Raw genomic sequence first — 19,847 nt, 5'->3', positions numbered from 1 at the left:
TACCAACTGACGACCAGGCCAGAGAGCGGACCTTGGCCGCGAGGCCCGGGGGAGCTCCCTCCTAGAGCTCTCTGGCAAGAGGCTGCAAAGCCTGGGCTTCCTCTGGAGTTTTCCCGCCCGGAGGAACCTGGGAGCCCGTCTGGCCCGCGGGGGCCGACCAGCACCCGAGGCCTTGGCCTCCTGCTCCGCTGCGGGAGGTCCGGTCAGTGACCCTCTTCCGGAGGACATCTCCCCGTGCCCACCAGCCCCCTCCCCGGCCCATCCAGAAGCTCTCGAGGCAGCCGCCGCGGTGCTGGGTGCGGAGCTCAGGGCCGAGAGGCCAGCCTGCTTGAGAGGGGAGCCCCTCTGACGCCAGAGACCCTGGGGGCTGGAAAAGGGCGCAGGAGGCAACGGGTCAGCCCTGACTGGCCGGAGCCGGCGCTGGCAGGAAAGGCCAGGGCCCGCCCGCACCATCGATCCTCGAGACCAGGGACAGCTCACTCCTCTTCAACGGCCGGGAGGCGACGGCCTTCAGTTCTGCAGGCCAGGTGGTCTCGGTCACAACTGCCCAACTCCCCGTCACAGACAGAAGCAGTCAGAGACAGCGTGTCAACGAATGGGCGTGGCTGGGTGCCAATAAAACTTTATTTATAAACTGGAAATCTGGGTTTCATCGAACTGGTGTGCTATATATTCTTCTTGTGACTGTTTTTGGGGTTTTGTTTGTTTGTTTGTTTTTGTTTTTCACGACTCTCTAGAAAAATGTAAAAACCGTTCTCAGGTTGCAGACCACACAAAAACAGCCTGCCAAATTTGGCCTGTGGGCCCGGGTTTGCAGACCCCTCTTCTAGAAGGAGAAAGCACATGAATTCCTGACATTGACAGAGGCCAGCCAAGCCCGAGAGCTGGGCTTCTCGTGCACCAGCACGGAGGGAGCCTGGGAGAAAAGGAACAACCTGAGAACCGAGTTAGAAGTCTCTAAAATCTGGAAAATGGGAACGCTTCTCCCTGGGGTCTGAGGAAGGTGTTGGAAGGAACTGGCCCAAGCAGAGATGGGGGTGGGCAGCTCAGGCCGGCAGGGAGAAGCCCTGGCTGAGGAAAATTATGCTAGAATCCTCCCCCAGCCCCACTCTCCATTCCCTAAAGTGTGGCTAAGGACGTAGCGGGTCCCCGAGAACCATCCGACCCGAACAACCTCCCTGCCCCTCCCAGGTCCTGCCTCGGACATGCCTCGGCGGTCATCCATACGGCCAGCCGCCTCTCCTGCCTGGACTGGACCCTTTACGGGGCCGCGAGGCTTGCAGGAGGCCGAAACTGCTGCCCCCATCCCCTGGCCGGGAGCTGACGTCCCGGACCGCAGGGCCTGCCGCGCCACGGCCAAGGGCCGCTCCCGGCGGAACACATCCCCCCCCCCCTCCCCCCCCGCCTTCCCGCCACAGGACCGGGCAGCTGGGGTGGCCCCGCGAGGGAGCCCGGCACGGGGCCCGGCCGCCCGCCCGAACCCCGGCTTGCGCGGAGCACCGCGCTCCACTTGTTCGGTAATTTCACGCTACGCCGCCCGGCAATGTAAGCGTGGAGGCCCAACACTTCCCAAATGTCACTTGTTTGTGAACACACGGCCGAACCCAAGATTGCTTTTAATATCCGGGCAGTCCCTGCCGGCCCCACTGCGGCTTCGGCTCTGACAGCACCTCCAGGACAAGCCTGCGATCTCGTCCAGACCTCACGACTCAATCGCGGCTCACGCCGCGGCGGGGGCTCGGCGCACGGGCCCCTGGAATTCTCCGAGCTTCCTCTCACCACCCGCAGCGGCCTGCGGTCGTCTACGCGGAACCACACCCCCACACGGGACGTCCGATGGCTCCTTTACACGTCTCCTCTTTGAGCGAAGCCAGCGTCTCTGCCAGAGACACCCTCCCCCACCGCTAAAAATCCCAACACTTAAGCCCCCAGAGCGCCTCTCCAGCCTCCTTCCGACAAAGCCCGCGTCCTTTTCTAAACCGCACTCCAACAGTGGAGCTAGAGACACGGGTAGTTAGAAGAATAAAGGTTAGCCCGTTCGTCTAGGCCCGAGCTGCCCGCCAGAAACAGAACGCCAGCCACCTGTGCGATCTTCGTTTGTCTGGTCTCGGTCTCCACGGTCAAACGGTAAAAAGGAACAGGTGACGTTCACTTTAACGTTTCGTTTCACCCAATCTATCTAGAAACACAGCCTCCATAAGCAGCACTACCGAGTACCTGGGCAACATTTCACGTCCCTTGTTACGCAGAACCTCGGACAGCGTGCGTGTTACACTCTCAGCTCGCGGCCACGACACCCACACGCGGCCAGCCGCCACGCACTCATCACCACCGGGTCCCCACTTCTGGATCTGGTGGGAAACGCACCGTCTGCCCTGGTCCTGGGCCCTGACTCGGAAGCAGCCAAAAGCAATTCCTCGGGGGAGCCCCCAGGCTCCCACTTGGGAGCCCGGCGGGATGTACCCCATTTTCATGCCGCACTGGCCTTGCCGGAGGGGGCTCTCCTGTGCCGGGTGCCCCCAGCCCTAGGGAGCCACGAGTAACCGGGTCCGTCTGCAGTGGGCAGAGGCCGGAGGGACCAAAACCCTGGGCCAAAGCCCGAGCCCAGCCTGACGGGAAGACTGCCATCTTGTGCTGAGGCCGGGACAGGGGCCTCGGGCCTCGGTGGCAGTCCTGGTAGGAAGGCCCTTGGTCCAAGCAGCTGTGCGCCCACCGCCAGCCCCTCCTTGCTCCTCCTAGGCTCCAACCCCCCACTAACTAGGGGTCCGGACTAGGGGTCTGGGATGTGTACATCCCGTCGCCAGGCCCCCAGAGCCGTCTTGGGCTCCAGAGGGAGCCAAGGGAGCGAGTGGAGGGAGGGAGGGAGGTAGACACGAGCCCACCCTGTGCCCAGCAGCTCCCAGGAACCTGCCACCCTTCGTGCTGTCCATCAAAACCACACAGACATGCCAAGGGCATTTGGGAACAAGAACTCAGCTCAGATGTCAAATCCGTCGGCCAGTAACCGGCCCTCTTAGAACAGAGCAGGAAATTCCCGGGAGGAGAATCAGAGGGGTGTTCCTGTCCCCCGGTGACCTCCATGCACAGCCCAGACCACCAGGAAGTCCTCGGGCCCAGACAGTAGAGTCTGCCAGGAGGGAAAGCCCTCGGCCACAGGTCCCAGGCTCCAGGCGGACACCCCCCCCGCCCGCCCGCCCGCCCCCTGCCGCTTCCCTGTCCGTTCCAGGCGAGGAACGTGCTGCGGAGGGGTTCCCGGAGGATCCCGGAAACAGACGCGGATGGAGAGGCCAGGCCCCCGCCGAGGAGAAACAGAGGCTGCAGGGGTCCCGGTCCGAGGGGCGGGCTGAGGGGGGCGACCCCCACGTGGACCCGGTCACGGGGCCCGCGGGCACTTACCTGAGTGGCCACCTTGCCGTAATCGATCCACCGCAGGGTGGCGAAGTTGGTGGATTCCGCGCAGTTGAACCCGTGATTGAACCCGGCGTGGTAGCCGTAGGGGAACGTGATCATGAACTCCCCGGCCTCCTGCGTGATCTGAGGGGGGAAAGGGACAGGTGAGTGGGGAGCCAGCAGCTGAGGGGCGAGGCCGAGTCAGGACTGGCATTCGCTGCTCGGCTCACCTACCAGAAGCAACGCTGGCCCAGGCCAGGCTGGTGGCAAAGGCCACCAGGAGCCACCGCCAAGTACGGCAGGGGCACGTGGGATCAAGGGCTTCCCGGCAAGCGCCAGGGAGCCCCGACGTCAGGAGCGAGGGGAGGTCTGCCCGGTGGAGGGTAGCCCCATGGCACGGGCTCCAGCCGGTCTCCCACACGGTTTATACAGCAGGCGTGGCCGTGGCCAGGAGGAAAGCTCTGCCGTGGCCCGCCGCGCACCGGAGCCCAGGGTGACGTACCCCAAGGTGACAGGCGCTCTGTTTTTTGTGGGGCGGACGCCTGGGGGGCTCAGTCGGTTGAGTGTCCGACTCTTGGTTTCAGCTCAGGTCATGATCTCAAGGTCCGTGGGATCGAGCCCCGTGCTGGCCTCTGTGCTGACAGCGTGGAGCCTGCCTGGGGTTCTTTCTCCCTCCCTCTCTCTCTGCCCCTCCCCCACTAGCACTCTCTCTCAAAATAAATAAATAGTCTTAAAAAAAAAAGACACCCTCTAGACACACGGGGCTATTCAATGCTATGCCTCTGGGCGCTCTCGGCTGCAGGGAGGGAAGGGGTCTCCTGGTCTGGAGGGAGGTGTCCGTGTCCCGTCTGCCGTCCACGTTCTGATACAGCATCGGGGGCTGGTGAGGAGGTGCAGACAGCACTGGCCGCAGCCACAGAACCCTTCGAGCACAGGACAGGGCGTCCTCAAAGTACAGGGTCTTTCTAGCCCTTGTGAGGAAAAAACATCCAGCTGCACGCATAAAAACATTCCTGGAAAATGACCCGAGTCTTCTGGCCGTCATAAGACAGGGTCCGTCCCTCATACCCGGGGAGGTGGCTCCTGCCCAGTGAGAAACATGTTATATAACACGTTATAAGCATGTTGTAAGGACACAATGTCAAGGTCGGAACTCTGTCACACGAGCTGACGTTTCTAGACTACTCGAATGGTCTGATCCGATCTCTCAAACAGACCCCAAACCAAGGAGCTGGGTGTGAGTGACGGGGGAGAGGGCCCACAATGAGCCCAGACAGGCTTCTGGAACCTCCACTCCCAGGCCTGGAGGAAAAGGTGGGGGCTGCAGCCGCACCCCTGGCCCCACTCCGTGAGTACTATTCTCTCTCACTGTCCCGGAACACGACAGGCGGGGCTGGTGGCCCAATCCACGGATGTGGAAACCGAGGCTGGCGGCGAGGGAGTGACAATGTAGAGTCCAAGTGGTTACAGGTCGTCTGGAGTTCGGAGTAACCAGCGCCCCAAACAGGAACGGACCATGCCGGGCAGCCCCCTGCCGCCCGCGATCCCCCACCTGGGAGATGTGCCTCTGTTACCGGGGGGTACGGCTCTTTCTAGGGTTTCATTCAGCGGCCTCGCTCGGACTGCGCTCCTGTGTCTGATTCTGTCCTCGGTGGGTCTTCGAGGCCCTCGGACCCCTCCCGGTCCCCAAGGGTATTCCATCGTGGGGCCGCGTCACTGTCTGCTCATCGGCTCCCCTTGCTGGGCTGTTTCTGGTGCGGGGCTCTGGCGAGTACGGCTGCAGGGGGCGCTGTGCTCCAGGCTGCGCACATGGACGGACGGACGGACGTGTGCTTGTGTTCCTGCGGGGTCTCCGGGGGCAGGAGGTGGAGGTCCCCAGGCAGCTGCCCGGCGGGTTTTCTGCAGCGGCCGCCCGTTCTGCGTCCCTGCTGCCGGGGGTGGGAGTGCGGGTTTTTGCCGCGCCTGCGGGTGGGCCGCCGTATCTCCCGGCTCCGGTCGCCTCTCCCCGAGGTGGACGGGTGGGTCTGTCCCCTTCTGCAAAGTGTCTCCTTCTGCCCCCACTTACCCAGCTGTTCATCTTTCTACTGTGGCTTTGGAGGAGTGCTCAAGCTTGCTCATCTTTATTTATTCCTCCAGAGAGACGAATAGGAAAACTTGCTGGATTCGTTTAAGTAGCCCAGAAGAAGTCGAACCCTGAGGGGGTGGGGGCAGGCGGGAGATGGGGGGCGGGAGACTTCCAGAAGCCAACCACAGCGTCAAAAATCAATCAAAGCCGACACAGCCTGGAGAAAAGCCAGTCCTTAAGAACATGAAGATATTTTTCTTTTCGAGTAATGAATTGCACCAATCAAGGGAAGTCAGTGTGCATTAAGTTATATTTTTAAATTCCTGTCCAAGTGACAGGCGTGTGGGGGATGGAGCACACACGCGGCGGGAGACGGGGGCGGAGAGAGAACACCCAGGGTCCCCAGGGCCCCAGCAACCCCCGTCCACAGCGAGGATTCTCTGGGCTGGCTCCTGTCACAGGATCGCCGTGAAACGGGTTGCAAATAAAATTATAATGTAGAATTTGTTTTTTTCTTTTAGAATGTGATTACTGATTTTCTTATCATTTTTGAGCTGACCTTGGACGGCACCATCCCCCTCTTCCTCCAAGCCTCCTCGCCTGCTCTCCTCCCTCCCTCCAGCAGGAGGCATGGGGCCTGGCACAGGCTGGGAGCCCCATGGGTGGGGGGGGGGGGGGGGGCGGTTCACTGCAGGGTCCCTGGGAGGCGGGGCTCTGGGAGCCCGGTGCCGGGAGGTGCCTCGGGCAGACTTTAGAGCCCGCTCTCCCTGCCGACCCCTCCACAGACCAAGGCCCAGAACAGATGCGCTCCGTGAGGACGGCAAGGAAATTATGTTCCTGTCACCCAACTCTACATCCTGGTGGCTTCATCTCGAGCCCGCAGTGTCTGTCCTCCATGTCACAGCCGTCAACGTTATCCCGACGATAAATTAGAAGGCACTTGGGATGATGGATGCAAGCCGTGAAGGGAATGCCAGCCCCAGACGCCAGTCATGGAGAAAGCCTGAATTCAGCTGCTTCCTCGAGCTCTCGCAGAATAAATGAGGAAGTCCGTGGCAGATTACAGAAATACACACTTTTAATTATTAAAAAGCTCTGCTATCGATCTGCTTTTTCTTCCAGAAGTAAATACCATTACGAAGATTTATAAGCGGAGGGCGGGAGGCACTCCCTCCTCCAGGGCTGCCAGGAATTCAGATGAGGACCCAGACGGGGCATTCATCTGGAGCCCGACGCCGCTCCCTGCTGGCCCGGCCGCGGCCTTCGCCCCGCAGGCCCCGCAGATGGCCGGGCAGGGGTGAGGGGAGCGGGGCCTCCGAGGCCAGCAGCCCCGCCTTCCGTACACAAAGTGCAGTGCCCACGTGGGCAGCGACGCGGGAGACGGAGGGTGCCCCCGCCGGCCCACCCCTCCGACCGGCATCTCCCTCTAGGAAGCGGCGCCCGGGAGGACGTTCTCCACAGACCGCGGGAAAGCACACCCTTCTCACTTCCGCCAGCAAGGCTGTGTCTGTTCTCCTGGCAGCCGGGGCACTGGAACCAGGAGGGGAGGAGCGGAGGGCACGGAAGCCCTGTGTCTCTCACAGCAGAACGTCCCGCTGTCTGATGGACGAGCCGACAGTGAGAGCGAATCCCCGATCTGAGCACTACGGCTGCAGGCGGTTTGATTGAAACGTCAGAAGCGATTTCCGACTCGCTGACACCCGCGGCAAGAATGCAGCGCGAGGGTCCCGATCGCGCAACTTGCCCCCGCGCCTGACAAACGCTCTCGTAGGGAGGCCTTCGGGAATCAGACCCTCGGGAGCCTCTTCCTCTCCGGCTGGCCCTCGGTGCCCAGCCCAGAGGCTGCCCGGAAGGTTGCAGGCACGTCCCCCTCGGGGAGACGGGCCTGGCCGATCCCGTCAGATCCTGTCCATGAGGCCTGTCTGTGGGGAAACGCCCCACCCCCGGGCAGAGCCCCGGACAAAGGCCCAGCCTCCCCCTTCCCCCACCCCTCCCCCCCGCAGGGTCCCCGCCAGCCACCCAGATTCCCCAGCCTCAGGCCTCATGCATCACAGGCTTTCCCCGGAAGAGCAGAGCGGCCCCTGGAGCAGTAAATTGAATGAGTTCACAGTCTTTGTGCTGCGGGAGAGCCAGATAGATCATTTCCAAACAGGTACATCTTCTCCCAAAGGATGTCTGCAGTGGGCCACGGGGTGGGGCCAGAGATCGGGGCCAAGTTGGGGCGTCTGGGGGCGTGGAGAGGCCTGCCCGGTTCTCCGGGGGCTTCCTGGGAAGCTGGCAGGAGCCGCCCCTCCCCTGCCACCCTGACCCTGCAGGGCCCTGCTGGCAGCTGCCAGCCCCACCAGACAAGGGACTGGGTCTGCGAGGGGCTGGGAGGCAAGGCGAGGCCCCACTCGACGCCCCCCTCTTCTAGCCTCACCCCCCACCACAGCCCAGCCCAGCCAACCCACTCTCCTCTGGCTTGCCAGTGTTCTAGAACCTTCTTGAGGGGTGAGAAGCCAGTTTCCCAGGACGTTGGTGGTTCCCTGGGCCACAGCCCCAGCAGCACCTACGTACCCGGCTGAACGGGATCCCGTACTTCTTGAGGATGATGGGCGAGATGAGGGTCATCTTGTGCCGCAGGAAGGCGTCACAGCCCTGGGAGCTCCCGGGGAAGAACCCTAGAGCAGAAAAGATGGGTGTCAGCCTGACGGGTGGCGCTGGGAAGGCCTCTCTGTGGGCGGCGCCTTCCCCCAATCAGGCACGGGGGGGGGGGGTGCTCCCGGCTCCGAGGGAATGAAACGCACAGGACCTCGTCGCAAAGCCACGTGCTCTGCTGGTGGCCGGGAAGGCAGCTCCTCAGACCCCCAGTCAGCGAGCCCAGAGCCCAGGATGGGCCAGCTGTGCAACACAGTGCGCCCCAAGTCACAGATGGGGTGCGGGCCTCCCCCCTGAGCACCCCCCAAATAAAACCCGTGCTGCATCGCACGGGCGCAGTCGCTCAGCCAGTGCGTTGGTGTAGCCGGGGAGATGGGACGCGGGAAGGACGCGCTCACACCGGAAGTCACGGGCCGTGCCCCCCCCACAAGCAAGTCACGGACAAAGAGGAAGGAAGGCCTCAGCGCGGGCACGGGCTCTGCCTGGGCTCTTCGCACACACGGTCCCCACAGCAGGCGAGGAGACAGAGGTTCCAGCTGTCGACTGGCCCTCTGAGGCCCTCAGTCTGGCGGGAAAAGGGCCGAACAACCCGACCCGGCCTGCGGCTGCGTCCACCCCTGACCGTCTGTGACACACGAGGGGGTCTGAGTTCACGCCCGGGGACGCTTTCTGTCTCCCAGAATGCCACACAACCGGTTTAAAACAACGTGTGCAGGGGCGCCTGGGCGGCTCAGTCGGTTCACCACCCGACGACTCTTGGTTTCCGCTCAGGCCACGATCTCCCGGTTTATTAGTGTGAGCCCCGCGTCAGGCTCCGTGCCGACAGCGCGAAGCCTGCTGGGGACTCTCTCTCTCTCCTTCTCTCTCGGCCCCTCCAACCCCTTCTCGAAATAAAGAAACTTAAAAACACATAGAGCGACGTTTGTAAACGTACAGAAGTCAGACCATCAGTTCTCCTTGCTCAGAAACCGTGTTTAACACAGTTCGGAGACATTTCCAGGTCATCAGTGGCCCAAATCAATGACACGTAGGACTAGCAGTTAAAGAAAAGCCGGCCCCGGGATCCCACGCAAAGGTCCCGGGCCTCTCACCCAAACCACGACCGAGAGACGGCACAGTCTCGGTGAGGTGCAGGACGGGCTCTCGAGGTCCCGCTCCCTCCGGGACTGTCCCCCAGGCACAGCCGGGCCCCCCCAGGGATCCTGCCGGGAGCCGACCCAGACCTCGGGCGCCCAGCCTCCAGGCCAGCGCACATCCCCATGGGTCGCCAAAGAGGGCACACGCCCACGTGCGTGCCTGCTGTGAGCCAGCGCTCGGCCCCACCCCCACCACCCACACACACCTGCCGGGGCAGGAGGGCTTCCAAGTGACAGAGTCACGGTGCCGGGGGTGGGGGGTGGGGCGCCCGCCGGCCAGGACACGCCTGCCAGGTTCTGGAAAGTGCGGGGGATTACTGAATCCAGCAACTTTGCTCTGTGCTAAAAGCGTTCCAATTAGAGTTATGGCCCCTGCCGCCCGGCCCGCGGCCTCTCTGCAGTTCTTTTTAATGCACAGTTTAAGTGGCTCTCATTAAAGCTCTAATAAAGGCGCACATTTTAAGTGATTAGCACCAATAACGCGCCAACACATTAACGCTCTCTCCGTGGGCTCCACGACTCTCCCAGCGAGCCCATTTGGAGCTCGGCTATTCATTTTCCATATTCATCGCAAACTCATTCCATCCATCTCAATAATGGAGTCTGCGACGCGTGCCCCCGAAAAAGTTTGGAAGGGACACCGAGGAGGGCAGTGACTCACTTGCCCTAGAACCCCTCCCGCCCTCCCTCTGCGGAGGGGCGCAGGGGAAGCGCGAAGCCAGCCCTCCCCCCAGGCCAGACCAGTCCACACCGGTCACAAAGCAACGTGGGGAGGCTCCCAGAGGCCTCCGGCTCCTGGCCGACCTGTCCCAGCCACTGTGCCTCCCGCATGCCCCGAGACAGGTTCCCGGGCAGCAGGGCCCCGGCGCGAGAAGGACGTGGGGGGCCGGCCGGGCTCCAGGGAGAGTGGCCACGGTCCCACAGGATCCCGTGTCTAGCTTTTCTGGGGGGCGTTCAGATCACCCAAAACTTGTCTAGTGGAAAAGGCACAGAGAGGAAGAAGGGGTCGGGCACGACTGCAGAATCCAGTGGAAAACCGGGCCTGGCTGTGGGCACCGGAGGCCGCCCGTGCGGATCACTCCGTGGCGGCTTCTTCCGTGGCTGTGTAGGCGTGGGAGGCCCCACGGTGGCCCCCCGAGATGTCTACGTCCTGCTCCCCAGTACCTGTGAGTGCGCTGCCTTCCGCGTGGCAGGGGCTCCACGGACGGGATTAAGTGCGGGAGCCCAGGACGGGGGCGACCCCCGGGTCACCACGGGGTCTCCACGGGAGGGAGGCAGAGGGGGGAGCACGTGACCGCAGACAGGGACACAGGATGAAGCCGGAGTCTCTGGAGGCAGGAGCCCGGGCAGCCCAAGCCCGAGACCCGGGCCAGACGGGCCCCTGAGCCCCAAACGTGAGGGAGTCAAGTGTGTGCGTTTAACTAGGGCTGTTGTAGAGCAATTCCAGGTTCGTGCTGCTTGGAGCCACCGACTCGGGAGTGAGGTGTCACAACAGCAACAGCAGAGGAAAACGAGAAAGACGTTTTTTGACTTGTATTTTCCAATTAGTATTTGTGTTTCCAACTCATGTTTCAAACAGTGCGCGGGGAAAGCACTTCCATTTGGGGGTCGCCTGAGACGTTAAGGAGGAAGAGGAACCGCTCTTTGCCAGGGCGGTGACTGGCATTTCGAGGGTGACAAGCGTGTTCCCGACAGCAGGCTCCAGCCCGGGAAGGCCGGGTCCGGGTCTGCAACGGAAACGTGGGCCTGGCTGCACGCTCGGCCGCGGGGCCGGCCTCACTCCCGGGACAAGCCTCCCCGTGTCCTCGTCCTCGGGGGAAACCGTGCAGCAGGCGTTTGCTGAACAGACGTGCGGCTCAGGGTGCGGCCAGTTCGCAGAAGTTCTCGGAAACAGCGACCGTTTCCGTCTCCCGAGCCAAACGGGGCAGGGGAAGAGGGTGGCGGGCACTCTCTGAGGGAGGCAAGAGGAGGGCTCAAAGGACCCAGCAGGAAGTTGGGGAGGCTGCGCCAATGCTGAGCGATGGCCTCTGGAAGATTCCCCTGGCTGCCAGGGGAGGGCGGGCAGGCTGCTGCCACAGCCACCCAGAGGGACGGCCCCGCACTGTCCCGAGGGGGCTCCCGAACCACAGGGCCATCACTCCACCCGCCCCGACTACCGGGTGCTGCCTGCTGGCGAGGCCCAGATGCTTTGGGCCAACGGGGTCTGTTAACGTCCTCGGAGGCACTCAGGGCCACCCGACGTCAGAACAGAGCAGGGCGCCGTGACGGGGAGCAGCGAGAAACCTCACCAGCCCCTTTGTCGCAGTGGCCGGGGGCCTCAGCGTCACCCAGCCCGGTGTCTGGCTTGTCTCCAAGGATCCCGTGTCCCGAGGGCCTGCCTTTACCCCGAGGCGTCAGTGCCCTCTCTCTGGACACAGCCGGGGACTCACTGTGACAAATCCCGTCCTCCCAGGAGGCCCCCTCGGGCCCGGGCCAGCACACGCAGGCGGACACCCTCACGGTCACCATGCGGCTGCGGGGCACAGGGCAGGGGCTCCTAACTGGATGTCTCGCTTTCCAGACTGAACACAGACCCGAAGGCCCAGAGGAGGGCGCGATGTAGTGCCAGGCGCCAGGGGGGGACGAAAGACCACGGCCGCCCTCCCTGGCCCGCGGGAGCCTGCAGTCACGTCCCGCAGCTCTGTGCTAACACGCCGGGAAAGAGCGCTCCGGGCAATGGCATCTGCGCGTCACTCACAGAGCGACAAACCCCAGAGCAGGGTCTGTGGTCACGAGAGGGAAAGGGAATGGAAAACCAGACAGGGACACCTTATAGCACGCCAGCCCCCCCAGAGACGGACACTCACACAAGGAGCGCGACCCGAGACGCCGGGGCCAGCCCCCACCCGCGCCCCACCCCCGCCCTCGGCCCAGGTCCCCGCCCGCGGGCGCAGACACTTACCGATGGCCAGCCGCTCCAGGCGCTTGCCGTGCTCCGGTGGGATGGCGTACCTACGAGAGAAGGGAGGCACGTCAGAGGCGAGGTCACGGGCCACCACGCGTTTGAGGGACCCGGGGCTGCGGCCACGGCCTCGGGGAGACACGCGGGCCGCGCACAGAGCAGAACCGGGCGCGGTGAGAAGGGTGAAGGGCAGCAGGGAGGGTGCCGGCGGAGGGACCCACACAGAAGTGAGGAGGGGTGGGGCGGGAGGGCCCCTCCACGGCGGTGACGGCACCCGCCCCACGCCGGCACTGGTCAGAGCCACCAAAGCCTCCACGAGGCTCAGAGAGCGGAACACGAGAAAGCAAGCAGGGGGCCTGAGGGGGGAACAGGAAGGCCCCCAGCCTCCCTCTGTCGCCTCCCTGCCTCCCGCTCCCCCAGCCCCGGGACCAGGAGCCGACGGGGAAGAAGCTTCAGGAACGAGACTCCGTTTGTCACCACTCGGTAAGTTTCAGGTTCACACGTTCTACGTTTGAAAGATTACTGAGTCCCCGTCATAAACAAGAAAGACGTGAGGTGCAAGTTTGCCAACAGATGAAACGAGAGTGACACCCGCTAATGCTGTGTGCGGAGGCTGGCGCGGGGGGCCCGCCTGGGACCCGTTCCCGGCAGGCAGCGGCCACGGGGGGGGGGGCCAGCGGGGGTGCGAGGAGCCCGCCCCAGCTGACACAGCACCCTGACCACCCCGGCAAGACGAAAAGCTCCGCGTTCAACAGAGGCAGGCAGAACCGGGATGTCGGTCCTTCCACAAAAGTGCTGAGCACAGGCCGTCTGTCTGTCCCGCGGAGGAGGAGGTGGCGGGGAGCCCATGAGTCCCCAGGACAGTGGCGACCCCGCCCCCAGGGGTCACAGGGCCGCGTCTGGGGACATCCGCGGTTGTCACACTGGGGGGGGGGGGGTCCTAGCATTGAGTGTGGGGGGGGCCAGGGATCCCACTCAGCACGCCCAGTGCCCGGGACGCCCTGGGGACAACAACCCGCCCCGTGTCCACAGCGCCGAGGGGAGAGACGCTGCGTCGGCACGCCTCACGTTCTAGAACGAGTCGGATGTGGGGGGTGCAGGGCGCGGCACGCCCTCCGCCCGCACTCGCAGTGGGGGACGCAGGATGGGAACAACACAGGACACAGAAGCCGGCCCGGACTCCGTGGCGGGCTAAGTCCACTCCGGCCGAGACGTTTACTATTGGTTTTTAATAAAATAAAAGGTGGCGGGGGTAGGAGATTACGTCGTCTCTGATCCGACGGACAGAAATAATCAATTTCTGGGCAGGGCGCACGGCCCTTGCAGAGACAGCACAGGACCTGCAATTCTGCTGCTGCTGGAGAACTTTCCACGGTCTGGACAAAGATGAGGCGACCCTTTTTTAAACAGCCTCGTATCACGTACATAAAGATGAGAAAAGTTAATCCCAATCCAAAGCACCTTTGTGGGATTAACGTCCCCCCCAAACAAGGAAATGAAACATTCCAGTCCTTCTGGGAACTTGCCGGAGGACGGGAGGAACTAATTTATGACTCCAAGGCTGTGATGATTAATGCAATATCCCCAGTCTACAATGCTGCTTTCACTTAATTACCGCCTGTAATTGGGAGTTGTAAAGATAAGATTAATTGAATCTGGTGGATGTTAAAAGTTTAATACATTGGAACGTGGCTCCTCTGTTATCGGAAAGTACAGACCGCAAGACGCTGGGCTGAGCACTGAGAAGCGCAGCCCCTGGGGGGATTAGAAAGGACTGGCGGACGGGAAGCCGACAGCCTCGGGGACTTCTGGACTCCAGTGGCCAAGGGAGAGCTGCCCTCCCGCCGCCTGGAACAACGCACGACAGCTTCAGCGTGCTGAGAAGCCCCGGCGCCAGCGATGCGCCCCCCGCCCACCCTCAGGGGCTCGGCAAGACGCAAGCCTCAGATTTTGAGGGGAGACGAGCAGAACTGGGGTGTGGGTGCTTTACGACACACGGCTCTGAGTGAGGGGCGGGTGCGCGTCTGTTAAAACACACTGGGGCCTTCCGACGGCCGGGAGAATCCCGGCACTGTGGGCGGCAGGGTCCCCCGGAGCCCTCTCTCCATGCCAGCGCCCTGGGGAGCCCTCCACGGTGGGGGCCCAGGTGAGCTGGCTACAGACCTGGCCTCCCAACAGCAACTGTCACGTGTCCCCGGAGGGAAGCCCCCAGGCCCCACGGGGCCCCCAGAGCAGAGCCGCGTCACCCTCGTCACGGCCACGTGTGGGGGCATCGCTGCCCCTCGGCCCGGCTCTGGGAAGGAAAGGAGGAGTGAAGAAACACAGCTATCTGGGTTGAGCGTGTTTGCTCGCTAACCCCCGAGGCAGGAGCATCTGTCTGGCCATTAGCGAGCGAGTTCTCGGGGCCATAAACAGAGTCAGTTTTATTGGTCACCAACATGGGGGCAATTTGTCTCGCTCCCCAGGACCTCCGTCCCCATCACAAGGTCAAACTTCACGGCCAACAGCAATCCACTCTGCTGGCCTGCAAGCCCAGTGGCCAGTCTCTGGACGCGGCGGCCCGTCGCCCGGTGGCAAAGTGTTCCTGCACGGTGTCCTCAGACAGACAGCCTCCCCGGGCCCAGTCCAGTCCGGGTGGCCAGCTGTAGGGCCTGGAGGGTGCGAGGCCCAGGGGCACACCTGTCATGGTGGAAGAATCTGGAGAAGCCGGGATCAAAGATGGGGGCAGAGCAATCCCCAGAACCCGGTGAGGTGGGAGGCGGCGAGCCGACTGGGGCCCGGCGAGCAGAACCAGACACGGGGAGTGCGGAGGCCAGGGGAGCCCCGGGGAAGGCCGCAGGAGGTACGGCGGCCCGCGTGGGGTCGCTCGGGCGCCTCTGGCCGCAGCCCCCGTTTGCCTGGGACAGTCTGGCAGCTGCCGTGGGCCTGAGGGGGGCGTTGGCCGAGCCTCGGGCCCACGGTGAGTCCTGCACCTGAGGTCGGCCAGGCAGGCGTCTGGAACTTTCTCCACAGTGTCCCACGGGGTGTTTTTATCTCCGTGTTTCCCCAGCCCTACCCCCTCCACACACTCTCTCTGCTCTGGAACCTTCCCCACAAAGTCCTCCCGGACAACACTAAACCGGAAAGTCACGGAAAAGTCGGTGCTGTCGGAGCGGTATCCCTGGCAACCGCCCCAGGTGACCCTGCAGCAGGACTCGACAGGCTCCATAACTCCGGGCTTAATGCCGCGGAATTACCGAGAAGGCCGAATTCAGGCCTCGTTTGCCAGACGCCCTTTTCGGAGAGGCAGCCGTCTGCAAACATCAGGGGCTTCGGTGGGAAAAGAAGACATTTCTAGACTAGGAAAAAGGCACGCGGGAGAGACCAGGGCCCCGGGAACTGGACCCCCAGGTGAGGAGGGAAGACGCGTGATGTGCGACGGTTGAAAGGCCATTACAGTCCCGCTGTTTCGCGGTTCAAACAACCGACCAAACAGAAGGAACACACTTCAGGCACGATGGTGAGGGGCAGCCCGACGTCCAGAGAGCGAGTTTCAGAAGGAAGCGATGCCCGGGTCCAAGGAGGGACGGGATGGGTCACTCTGGGAAGGCGGGCATCCCCCAGCCTTCCCGGGGTTTCCTGGTCCTCCGTTTACCCTTTGAGGTGCTTGTGGACAACGCACCCCCGTCAATCACGGCCGCCCCAAAAGGCCAAGCTGAAACCCACAAACCTGCCCACAGGGCTGGGTCCAGGGCGGTAAGCAGTCACATCCAGGACCCACAGCCTGGTGTTGGGGAGGATCTGCCCTGTCTACAGGGGGGTCAGGAACACGCGTGCCAGAGAGGGGCAGCGCGCGGCTCAGTGCTCTTGTTCTGACGGTGAGGCCAGAGGACAGGATGTCTTGCCAGCCCCACTGAGGCCAGGCCGGGTCCAAGGCGGGACACCGCACGGCCCCAGACGTCAGGAGGCTTCTGCCGGCACAGGTCACGACAGACTCCGTGGGCCTGATAAAGACACTCCAGGGCTTGTGACACTGGGCAGGTCGGGGGTGCTGGGGCGGGCAGAGGCCTCCGCCTGGCAGCCAGGCAGCTCTCGGGGCCAGACGGAGCTGGGCAATTAAAAGGCAACGTGTCCTCCGCGGGCAGGCCCGCCGGCCGGCCCAGGGACAAGCCGCTTCCATTTTACTGACTCACCGGCCCAGGAAAGTCTTCCTGTCCGCCGCGGAGGATGCTATTAATAGTGTCATTTTCTTGGTGTTTTGTTTATTCCCCTGGAATGGCTTGATGGATGTGAATAATTATCAGACTATAAAAGCCAGCAAATGTGCTATTTTCTATCGCTCTAAATCATCAAACAAATAAAGTGTGAAACAGCATTTTTGAATATAATTTTCCCCTCTAATGGCTTAGAATTATTATCAAGAACAATGAAAATAAATAAGCAAATGCCTTGTGAGTTAAAAATTAAACGAGCGTGTCACGAAGAGGAACACAGACTGTCTTGGAGAGCGGGGACCTGTTCGGGAGCCATTAGTTACGATGAGGACGAGTAGCAGGGCTCTGGGCCGTGCAGGCCCCTCCGGCCAGAGAGGTGAGCGCCTGCGCCCGCCCGCCAGCCACCCCTCGTCTCCTCGAACGCGCCGGCTGCCCCAGGCCGCGGGGTCTGTTACAGGTGGACAGGGGTCCCTTGCCAGGAGGGCAGCATTTCCATGGTAATGAGGCAACTCCCAGCATGCTCTCCTGCAAGGATAAAAGGCTCACTGGGCCCGAGGCTCTCAAGTCCACAGCCGCCCTTCCCTCCAGGCCCCTCAGCACCTGCTGGGGGCCCCGTGCTGTCCGCAGCCGTCTGGCTCTGGAGTCGGGACATGCGACGCTGTGATGCTTTCTTTCTTCCCCAAGACTCTGGTGACTCTGCCGGTGACGAGCACCCAGCCTGACAGCTTCCACTGCGCGAGGCTCCCGGCAATTAGGTGCCGTGACGAGAAAGCTCATCTCCCCACCCTCCTCCCTCTCTGTTGAAGAACGTGTGCCCAGAGCAGGGGTCCAGCCAGGAGCCCTTTGGAAATGTCAGCTCGGCCTGACGCGTGTTGGAGGGTGAGGAAGTTAATTTCACAGTGTGTGCACAAGGCCTGGGGAGACAGGCCCCTGGCCGTTTAACATGCCATAATTATGGAAACAGAAACAAGAAGGCAGGGGCCACTGGAAGTGCTGAGACCGTGTGTCAAGTCGGAGGCCACCTGGCACGAGCAAGCCGTCCACACAAGCCCCGGAGGCCACGGCGGCTCCAAATGCCAGCAGCCCTGCTAGGGCCCCGCGTGCTGGGCGCGTGGAAAAGCCATCATTACTGCCGTCCTCAAACACAAAGGCCCGTCTTGGCCCACAGCCCGCGCCCTCTCTGGCCACATGTTGGCTAGGCAGGTCCAGTATACCGCCCCGCACTCTGGGCAGGCTGAGCAGAACGACCCGGTCACAGAACGGGCTTCCCCACAAGCCTCCCGGCCGACGGGGCACCGCCTTTGAGCTGGTTAGTGGAGCAGGAGGGCCCAGACAAACACAGTCATGGTGGTCACCCCTCATCTGATGTCCAAGCGCATCAGGTGACTTCTGTGTCTAGTATGTCATGTGTGGCACGTAAGTTATGCCTCGATACAGCTATTAACAATGCCCCAGCCCTGTGGACATGGGAGTGGTGAGTCCCAGTCCCTGCCCCAGTTTCTGGGCTCAGGACCACAGATGCATTTGGCTCTTCAGGGTCTTCTGGGCCCAGAACCAAAGCATCCAACAGGGTAAGATGAGCCCATCTCAGAGGAACCAGAAACCCACAGATACCACCTCCGGAAAAGGCACCAGGCCCTGACAGCTTTACTGAGAGCCTCACAAAACTTCCACACTAAAGGGCCAGTGCCCACCTACACTTATGGTTACCGAGCAGACAAGAAGTTCAGATGGCACGGAACTCCTCCTATGAATCCAGCATATTTTCAACAGAAAGAATGAATGGGGAATGCAGTCACCGACACAGGACAAAGACACACAGGAAAATGATAGGCCGGTGTCACACAGCTGCCAAGTCCTAGGTAAAATATTAGAAAATCAGACACAGAAGTGTATTATGAGACTAACCCTTTACCCCAAGGCTTGCAAAAACAGCCCAACAAGTAAAAATCTACATAAAATTCCAAAGCATTCAGTATTAAAGCTCTTAGCCAGCTAGGATTAAGAGGGACCTCCCCATGGTCACAGTGCACGATGAGGCAGGAGAGGCACTCCGGAAAGGGCAAGTTGTCCGTTCCCACAGCAGACGCCAGCCAATGCCGTAGGTCAAGAAAAAGACGCAAGGACAGTAAACGGAAGGGAAGAGACAAACTTTTCTCTGAAACAACACGGTCTTCTCCTTGGGAGAGCGGAGAGCAGCTGGTGAACGGAGTGAGGCGGTCCAGCCAGGGAGCAGAATGAACGCTCAGCGTGAGGACAGCCAGCCGTCCTCCGCACCAGAAAGGCATTCGCAGCACGTCGTGAAACCCACCAGGTACACCCTGCCCCTGGTCTGTGGTCCCGAGGCAGGAGCTCCCCGCCACGGAGGAGGTTGAACGCAAACCCGGGGGAGTGCTCACCACTGACGGACTCGCAGAGTCTGACCCAGGGGAGCCGACGCCCATCTCCACGAAGCTGGCGCTGCGGGGTAATGGGACCGCGCGCAGCCTCCGTCCGGGGCAGAAGAGCCACAAACACCCATCAGGATGCTCCCTCACCCGCGAGCTAGTCCCTCAGTAAACGAGGTAAGAGACCACGCTGTGGTCTGACAGCACCGACTGACTTCGCGACACCGGGGTGGCGGGGTCGCTACGCCGGGTGGGAGCAAGGTGGCCTTATCGTGATGGTTGGAATGTGAAAACAGCATTAATAATAGTCACGCCAGGGGCACCCGGGAGGCTCAGTCAGCTAAGCGTCCGACTCCTGGTTTCGGCTCAGGTCACGATCTCACGGTTCGTGGGATCGAGCCCCACGTCGGGCTCTGTGCCGACAGCGTGGAGCCTGCGTGGGTTCTCTCTCTCCCTCTGTCTGTTCCTCCCCTCCCCTGCTCACTCGCTCCCTCTCGCGCGCGCTCTCTCTCTCTCGCTCAAAATAAATTAATTAATTAATTAAAAAAAAATAGTCACGCCAGATGGCAGGGGTCACCCCACACATCAGTCTAGAGAAATAAAAGACGTTAGAAAAAGCACTCGGTACGGGGCGCCTGGGTGGCTCAGTCGGTTGAGCGTCCGCCTTCGGCTCAGGTCATGATCTCACAGTCTGTGGGTTCGAGCCCCGCGTCGGGCTCTGTGCTGACAGCTCACAGCCTGGAGCCTGCTTCCAATCCTGTGTCTCCCTCTCTCTCTGCCCCTCCCCCAGTCTCACTTTGTCTCACTCTGTCTCTCAAAAATAAATATTTAAAAAAATTTAAAAAAAAAATTTAAAAAAAAAAAGCACTCGGCAGACAGACTTGCCCTTAAAACAGGCGGAAGACGTGCAAAGGGCCTTTAGGGACGGATAGCCTGGGGTCCCCGTGCCTGCTAGGATGGGAGGGAGAAGCCCTGGTAGCAGCCTAGGCTACCTGGACGGGGACACTGATTGCAGGGGGCTGATGCAGGGACAGAGGGGCACGAGGACCCTGTCCCGAACACTCAGGACAGAAAGGGTACACGTGCAAGCCCCTGAGC

General features: G+C 61.9%; 1 protein-coding gene across 14 annotated transcripts in view; it reads right to left on the bottom strand.

Annotated features, from left to right (window-relative positions):
- The window catches only part of KDM4B (lysine demethylase 4B), a 131,936-nt gene that overhangs the window by 42,213 nt on the left and 69,876 nt on the right, over positions 1 to 19,847 (bottom strand). For 13 of the 14 annotated variants that reach the window (XM_042977866.1, XM_042977871.1, XM_042977864.1 and 10 more), the window contains 3 exons: positions 12,170 to 12,219; positions 8,012 to 8,115; positions 3,397 to 3,534 (listed from right to left, as the gene is read on the bottom strand). In XM_042977866.1, coding sequence (XP_042833800.1) covers positions 3,397 to 3,534; positions 8,012 to 8,115; positions 12,170 to 12,219 — 292 coding nt within the window. Of the gene's footprint in view, positions 1 to 720; positions 917 to 3,396; positions 3,535 to 8,011; positions 8,116 to 12,169; positions 12,220 to 19,847 lie in introns of those variants that run through there. The other variant, XM_042977874.1, reaches the window with a different exon arrangement.

This window comes from Panthera tigris, chromosome A2, assembly GCF_018350195.1.
Source record: "Panthera tigris isolate Pti1 chromosome A2, P.tigris_Pti1_mat1.1, whole genome shotgun sequence".
In the NCBI taxonomy this organism is placed as follows: Eukaryota; Metazoa; Chordata; class Mammalia; order Carnivora; family Felidae; genus Panthera; species Panthera tigris.
This window is presented reverse-complemented; position numbering and strand designations above follow the sequence as displayed.